This window comes from Merops nubicus, unplaced genomic scaffold (genome assembly GCF_000691845.1).
Source record: "Merops nubicus isolate BGI_N331 unplaced genomic scaffold, ASM69184v1 scaffold183, whole genome shotgun sequence".
NCBI lineage: Eukaryota > Metazoa > Chordata > Aves > Coraciiformes > Meropidae > Merops > Merops nubicus.
This window is the reverse complement of record NW_008597991.1, coordinates 8232-16874: the sequence shown is the minus strand read 5'-3', so window position 1 is coordinate 16874 and position 8643 is coordinate 8232. Positions and strand designations below refer to the sequence as shown.

The window sequence follows — 8643 nt, the reverse complement described above, 5'->3', positions numbered from 1 at the left end:
CAGTTGAATACCTGGGCATGGTTCACCCTCTTGTGTTTTTAGGCAGAATTGCAGCCCATGGAGAAAATGATTTTTACTGATTTCAAATGGGAAGGGAAGGCAGTAAGTGAGGTCAGTCCTGCTCAGGACTGGTGTATGCGACTCAATATATGGCAGACAGCATCCATGTTGAGGAGCAGATGGAGGTTCCTGGATGTATCAGTTGGGCGAAGTGTCAGGAGGCAGGAAGGAGCTTCTCTGTTTGCTGAGAAGATGCTGTTCCAGATGTTCCCTCATTTTTTAACATCTAGCAAATTTTATAAGCTGTAAGCAAAGAGCTTCTATTTCCTCTCTATCTACCTTTTGTTTAAAGTTTGAAATACAAAGATCAGCAAAAACTATAATGTAAAAAAACACCATACCTGTAAGATGGCTCTGAAGCAGTTTTTCCAATGTAATAATATTGAGGCATAATTGTGATAATACCTCTCACTTAAAAGGTCAGAAAGTTTCTCCAGGTAACTTATGACACTGACAACAAATCTAAGTCCTCAGTTCTAGGTCAATATAGAGTCACGGTCCTTTGAAGTCATGCCCTGCATTGTAAAGAGCTTGGAAAGATATTAAATGGAAAACTTTACTCAAAGAAACTCATCCTTAGAAGCACGACACAAACAGACACGGCACTGTGACCACATGTAGCAGATCCAGCAAAACCTCTTCCAGGCAGGAGCTGGTGGCCTGCCCGTAAACAGGAGTAGAAGAAGGCACATCTAAGGCCTTCAGCTGAGCTTTAATCTTCTTGGAGACATCCTAAAGGTCTGCACAGCTAGGAACTGGCATTAAGATGGTTCCTAGAAACTTCTGGAGAAAATCACATATTTTGATAGGGGATTTTTGGGGACTTGGGTCTAGGGCTTCCATTTATTTATTTATTTATCTTTCTATCCATTTATTTATTTATCTATCTATCTATTTATCTATCTGCTGATTTATTTTTTCTATTTTTTTATTAGTTTGTTTGGAGTTTTTTGTAACACCATTTTTTTTGCCTGCATTCTGCAATAAGATTTCCAAGCAAGTGTGGGACTGACTTCTTCCCAGAGAGGATGGGAAAGAAAATATCTACCTCTTTCTTTGTACAAATGCTTCTAAAAAGCCTCATATTCCTCCACTCTTAGTGCCTTGTGAAAGAAATTATCATTTCTCACCTGCATACTCAGATGTACCAGGAGGTTTTAGGACACAGAATAAAAGTTGGCAGATGCAACGTGTGCCTGTTACTTTGGCTGTACAAAGAAAAAATCACTTTTTGCTTTGTCTTTCTTTTCCTGTCTCATCCTCACTCACGTGAAGTATCCAAGAGCCTTGAAATATCCATACAGAATCGTCCAGATGAAAAAAAAAAAAAATATTGAACTATAAACAACTTCAATGAAAAGCTCTGTTTGTGAACCAGTGGTGAATCATGAATTTATTTAGCAGGAATACATTCCATTGACAATCAAAAAAAAAAACCCAAAAAAGTAACAGAAAAAAGTTAAGTGGCACTTAACATATTTTGCAAAAAGACTAAAGCATTTTAAGGGTGTTTCCCATGAAAAAGAAATGAATCAGTGGAAGATCCACTGCAAAGAAAACCACAAAGTAACACATCAGTAGATGAAGCGTGATTTCTACAAAGTCTAAAATAACATCAGAGGTTATTTTGAGCTACTAGACTTATTTAGGATGGAAGTAATTGTGGGATTTCAGAAAAAAATGTTACCTATAGGTCAATCTGAGCTGATGCACTGAAGAGTGAATACACTTCATTCTTTCCTAATAGGTATGTCTCACAGCAACTATATGACATCTAGGACATTATCGGATTTGAGTGGGGCATCTACAGGTAGCAGGGCACTTCTCCTTCACCAGTGGATGGTTACAGCTTAACAAGGTTTTCATGTTCATGCAGTTAGCATAGAGATCTTGGTACTTGCAAGGATTGGCTACAATGCAAGAGAGAGAAAAAAGAAAAAAAAAAGAAAGAAATATTAATTGAAAGCTAAGTCCTGATGTGATACTTCTGCATTTTCCAAGAATGCAAAATTTTTGTGTTTGCATAGTCTTTGTACTTTCATTAATTGCTCAAATAATATAGAAAAGGGAATGCAGGCAGAAAGATGGTATCTCACAGTTCCCATCTATTGGTGTGCTTTGGACTTGCTCCACATGGGAGTCTGCAGAACCTGTGCAGGTCTTCACCTACCTACAGATGTATGAATCCTGACAAGCTGTTTGGTGCCCTTAGAGATGTACATCAAGACATTTTGTCATGAGCTTTCCAGGAGAGGGCAGCAGACGATTGACAATATGTTGATACATATTGCTCAACAGCAACAGAATTTACCCTTTATCACAGGATGGTTGAGGTTGGAAGGGACCTCTGGAGCTCATCTGGTCCAACCCCTCTGCAGAACATTGTGCCTGTTCTGGTGGACTATTTAACAACTACTGGTTTATTTATTTATTTTTAAATTAACAGGGCAATTCTAGGTTCTTTTGCCCAAATTAGCAAGAAGTAACTATGCAAAAATAAAATGCCACAAAGGGACATTTTTATGTGAGGTAATGGAATGCTTGTTGTGAGGAGGAGAATACGTTTACTTACTGCAAAGCCCTCTGTCACAGTGGCCAGGGCAGTCTGCACATTTTGGTCCACTTTTGTAAGGTGTAGCTATTTGCATTGCATTATTTCCTCTGAAATTTGAAAGAAATACATAACAAGATCAAAATGCAACTCTGAGCCATTAACAGGAGTTTATATTGCTTATCCCAGTGAAAGATATCCAGAAGTTTTTGGATAAAAGTATCTTTGTAGAGAGTCATGCTTTAGTTTCAGATATTCATAGAATACAGGAAATTTGTTTTTAAATAAGAAGGACAATAAGATACAGAGAAAGAAATTCACTGATTAGGTGAATTTATATAGCATTATCAGTTAAAAAAAAATCCTGTTAGTTCTGCTTTTCTAATGGCTTTTAAGTGATTGAGGTTTATAAAGAAATAAACTTCACAGATGCCTTCTGACTAGCAGCTGTTTCAGATGTGCTCTTAACCTCTGTATATATTAATTTGCTGTTGGCTTTCACTGAATTTCTTGTTTGTGGTCAATTATAGGATGATTTGGTCACAATGCCTGATTCTGACAGGGACAGACTTTTCTTTGTTCATTGGCTGAAATTTCCCTAATATCTATTTCTTTGTGAAAGAAAATAAAAATGACTATTTAACCTGATGTTAAGTCCATAATTCACGCAGGTGTTTTTAGAATTAAAAATGGTTGAAATAAATGGTATTAATTTTATCCTACACATGAGCAATAGACTGCAGGAGCTTTTGAAAATATATCCATGATTATTGCATCTCAAATGAGTAAAGAGGTAGCACTTACGAGGGACAGTATTGGCAGACATAGAAGTAGTTGAACTGGTTCCTAGGACAGTAGGCAACTGCACATCCAACCTGGTAACTGTTGTACCAGATTAGCTGTAGGATAAAAAACACAAACACATCATTTCAGAGTCATGTTTTGTTGAGTTCTCATCAAAGAGCTCATCAAATAACCAGAAGAAAGTTTTTTGTTTAATTCTTTTTGTTTCTATTGAGCTTTTAAGTTTACCGTTTAGCTGTCAGAAAGAATAAGTAGAAAAATGATTTCACCAAGTTCTTCAGTTTTCAGATTTTTTTTCAGCACAGTTCCTGGCAGGACACTAAAGTTTAAATTAAAATATTTTCATAATAGATATTTTGCTTTGATATCTCTTAATCAGGTATTTCAATCCTTATATAGAAAATATTAGTTTATAAAGTAAAGAAAATGATATTTTTTTTTTTTACAGAATAATATTTCTCTTCTGGGCAGCTCTTCCAAAATACTGGTTCCACTGCCTCAGAATTAGATTTAAAAGGATTTCAATTTATTGTTCATCTTTGGATTAGAGGGTGAATGACAGATAATATTTTGATGAGAGTTATATTTTTTTTTCTGATGATCGATATTTTCCATCTCCCTTAAGTGTATTTCTGTAATTCTAGAGTATCATTGCAGTTTTTTTTCAATTGTCCGTACCTGAGTATAGTTCTCAATATTGGAATTTTTAGCAGTTGATCCATATCCATACTTAAAATTGGAGGACTGACTGTACCAGACTTGAATTGCTTCAGCCCATGTTTTTGGGTTAGATGACAGTAAGATATTCTCTCCGCAGGTGACACCTGAAGTAGAGGGAAGTCTGTTTTATTACTTAGGAGTGAAACAAGCTGTAGGGTGGGAGGTAGAACAGAGGGGTTGAAACTACATCCTAAAAAAACCTCTACGATGGCAACCTATTTGTCCTGTGATTTTAGGAAGAGAACAGTACACCTGATACTACGAAAGCCACAGGAAAAGTTGCTCTGATTTTGGTGAGCTTTCAGCCACAGATACTTATCTGACTACAAAATGTTACACAAATATGTCTGTACTTAGTCATTTCAACAGTCATCTACTGTGCCATCCTGTCTCCAGCAGGAGCCAAAAGCAGACACTTCAAGGAAAATTTAAATATAGGGCAAGTCCATAGCATCCCTCTGTCTCAAATTCCATCAATTCATTCTTCAGGGTATTTATCTGATAAAGGTAGTTCTTGTGTTTAATAATCTTAAAAAGACGTTCTACAGCAGATTAAAAGTTATCCTGATTTCTACTTCACATGCACACAGGTCATCCACAAATAGTCCCTCAGCCATCAGCTTAGGCGCCGTGTTTGTCATGTACCATTAATGACTCTCATATCTCTTGGGCTGATTCTCATCTCACACTTATTTGCCCATTTCTGAGCATTTTTGGCAGCTTTCTCATACCACACCTGAAAGACACAAAGGAAGAAGTATCCAGGTCACAGATAGGTTAGTGCAGTCAATGAGAAGAAAAGAAAAGGTGGGGAGTGACTTGGGCATTGTGCACTGAATGCTCCCATGGTCCTCCATGGAAAGCAGAGGATTTGTGCCAGTTTACACTGCTGGGGTATGGGCACTGTCTTTCTTCAGCTCTTAAAGGTTACAGAGCAGGTTACTCTGCACAGTTCCACAGTCCTGATCTCCAGGTAGTCATGATTAATGGGAAATTTATAACATCCTGTTGCTTTAGTTTGGCTTTGTGTCTGAGTGGACTTTGCAGGGTGCAGTGCACTAGATGGTGTAAACCTGACTTCCAGCCCAGGTGCAGGTGAGATGTAGTGCTAGAAACCAGCTGGACTTTGAGCCTGGGGAATGTTTGCAAGCCTCACAGTGTAGGCTTAACCATAAAGCCTGAACAACTGCTCATGGGGCAGGAATAACAAAGACTATTGGGCGTGGCAGGGATGGGAGCAGTGGTGGGCAAAGCAAGCTCACCTGAGGACAAATGGCTATGCAGGTACAGGTCCTTTCTGCCCCCCTTCATAAGGTGTGATTCAGAAGCATGCTGCTGCTTGTGCTCCTGCTCCACTTTTGCTTTACATACTCTTGCCTTCATCCAGGGCAAGTGCTTCTCTTCTCTAAAGGAGCTGCTTACCTAGACTAAAGACTGTTATCCATAACTGGGCTAGATGACCTTTAAATGTCAATTCCAACCCAAAACATTCTATGATTCTATCATCTCAAAGCCATCACCATTTTTTGTACCTTATCCTGGTTAAAATGCTCTCCCTGAAGTCTTGCAGTTCCTGTTTGTTGTAATGAACATACATAAGGGAAGAACTTGTGATTCACTGCTCAGACTATATTTCTATAGGTTTAAAAGCAATAAATTCATGTGTTTGGGCAAACCTGTGTTCATGGTTCCTGTAGACAAATAACCATAGACATGGAACAGTTCCCATGTTACTTAATTGAGCTTTTCTAAGTGGAGAAACTAAGACATGTTGGTTAGGAGAAAGGTTTCAAATAGTACTTGTGGCCCATCCTGAGACTTTTACAATGATTTTACAAGTGCTTGCAGCATCAAGCTGTGGAAAAATAAGCATGACACCTGCAGAAGCAAAGGGATAAAATTCTGATTTCTTTATCTCAGTATCAAATCACTTCCTTTCCTACTCTCTCTATTCACTGAATGTGGGTTGTTTAGAAGTCTACAATCTCCTGCTAATTATGTGGAAGGCTGGCTAGTTGCAATGCATAGCTTACCATCTTCAGCATGTTCCTGGCCGTGGGAACTACAGATCTCCGGATTTCATTGTGTTCCTCAAGGATCTGTTTTTGATTTTGAATCTTAAAAAGAAGAAAGGAAGAAATGTCTATTAGATTATACTGAAAACCCTGGAAAACAATAGCAATGAAGATTCCAGTTACCAGAAGTTTAATAAGCAAGATAAATTATGAGCTTGTTATCAAAGTAAAGCTTCCTGGAAATTCACGACTTTCTTTTATTGTTCATTTAGTGGCTGATTTTTATTTTCTTCCTTCCTTGATTTGAAGTGTACTTTTCATTAGGAGACATGATCCTAAAGGAAATTTGTAGATAGGAATTCTACCTTCAGATGTCTCCACATCAAACAAGGAGAAAACAGCTCTGGAACCAAATTTCAAGCTCTGGAACCAAATCTCAAGATTGGCCATGACCTCTTGTGTGCACTAAAAAAGTCCTAAGCTCTTGTCACTTGCAAGCTTTGGGAGTATTTGAAACTGGATCAGAGCTTAGGACTGTTTGCAGACCAAATTCTGAAATACCTAAGGTCATGAAAGCAAAGAATGATTTAGATTATCTCCTACATAGTGATGTCAGGTCACGACTCCTTGCAGAGAAAAGAGTTGAAATGCTTATGTTGGAGTTTTCAGACTAAAGCATCCCTCAGGAGAAGATTCTTCCCACTTAAAGTCTAAAAATGACACATATCAATCTAAGCTAGACACCTTCACTCTCTTCCTCATTACTGGACAGGGCAGAAGTTGCTCATCCCACAAAATCTGAACTCCTTTTTAGAACTGCAAGAACCATTATATACAAGTACATCTTTCCTGACAGAGATCTGGCCAGCTAAAGCTTTGATGTTTAAGTCAGTGAGATGAGTTCTGCCATTGGTGTGATGGTCTCTTTTCTAGGAACAGAGTCATCTTATTTAATTTTAGATATCTATACCATACATATAAACATCTAAAAGTAATTTTAGTTTGCCTTTATCATCAGTGAGAAAAGCATAAAATGAGAGAGACTAAATTCAGAAATGTCCAAGTAATATGAATAAATCCCACTGCTTTGCCTTCAGAGCTCAATTAGAGGTTTTAAAGGCTATAGTCAGTGGCTTAAAATATCACCTAATGCTATTTGAAATGCCCAGAGACCCCCACCTAGCCTTAGACTGCTGCTCCAGAAAGTTACAGCCATCCATGAATGGCTCAGATACTCTGGAGAGCCTCAAGCTGCACTAAAACACTTCAGTTTGGGCAACAAACTTATCCCAAGAGGTGTTGTACAGCTTGTTTAACTTAAGACATTTACAGTTGTAGAAATAACCCTTCACCCAGTTATTTTAGGCTGCTGCTATACTCAGGTAAAGGAAACAAGCAACTTGGGACGTAGTTCATTTGAGATTTATTGAAGAAAAAGAAGATTTGTATCCCTGAAATGCTTATTCATTTTCATTCACTAATATGTAGATCAGGATAAATAGCTCACATTCAGGTGTCTACATGGTAGATATCTACACCTTAAAAGATTCATCCTTTCTAAGAAGTGAAGAATAGATTTCTGATACTCAGCTAAAGTATTTTAGATTAGCTTCATTTTTTTTTTCCTAAAATATATTTTCAAAATTGTTCTTAATAAGAGAAGAATATTTTGACAAGCAGGAGAAATATTTAATACCAAAAACAGTGAAAAATGAACATGCATCTTTACTATATTATATTAGCATTTTAACAATAATTTCAACCCTAAATTGTACACTCTGGAGATCACTGGATCAGAGTATGTCAGCTGTCTATATAATGTGCTCAGGTATGGCTCTTTTGCATAGGTGAAAGCTCCTACCTCTCCATTAGACCGGTATAGCAAAGCAGCCAGGAAGATGACTGCAGTCAGCAGACCCATTTCTACAAAGAAAGAAAAATAAAAATTAAACACCAAAATCTGTTAATCTTTCTTGCACAAACTTTGTACTTTATAAACTTAATAATTTTGTAATATGATATGTGAGCAAGACACAAAACTGTTGCAAAGTCAAGGCTGCCAGGCAGAAGAGTATTTCAGTTGATACCTAATACAACTGGATGTGTTGAAACTGTGCAAATGATGGTGCAGGACATCACTATCTTCTACAACCACCTCTCATTGAAGCAGGGACTGTAAATAGCATGAAGTTGTGTGCTTCTTCTAACAGATGGATCAACCCCCTCTTTACTTCTTCATTCAAGATATCTTGAATTTGCAGCATTTCCTTCATCTTTGACAGCTTGCATTAAAAAAAGCCCATTAAATTGTTCAGTAGGGTCACATCAGTGTCCTGCATCATCCATATTGGGAGCTGGTCTTTTGGAGTAGAGCACTGGACACATCAACAGTGGTCTCACAAACTGTCTGAAACTCACCTATATTTTTCCTGCCAGACAATAAACTTTCAGGGTATAAGATATCTGAAAGTTTGTCTCTTCAATTACTTTGAT

At 37.6% G+C, this 8643-nt stretch overlaps 1 protein-coding gene across 1 annotated transcript; it reads right to left on the bottom strand.

Moving 5' to 3' along the window:
- Positions 1 to 1842: 1842 nt before the first annotated feature.
- On the bottom strand, positions 1843 to 8073 carry CRISP2 (cysteine-rich secretory protein 2; the record flags this gene model as incomplete). Its single annotated transcript, XM_008936855.1, has 7 exons — positions 1843 to 1970; positions 2633 to 2721; positions 3416 to 3510; positions 4094 to 4239; positions 4781 to 4871; positions 6169 to 6252; positions 8012 to 8073. Coding segments are annotated over 7 exons (695 nt in total), but the record flags the coding sequence as incomplete, so codon positions are not given.
- Between the last annotated feature and the right edge of the window lie 570 nt (positions 8074 to 8643).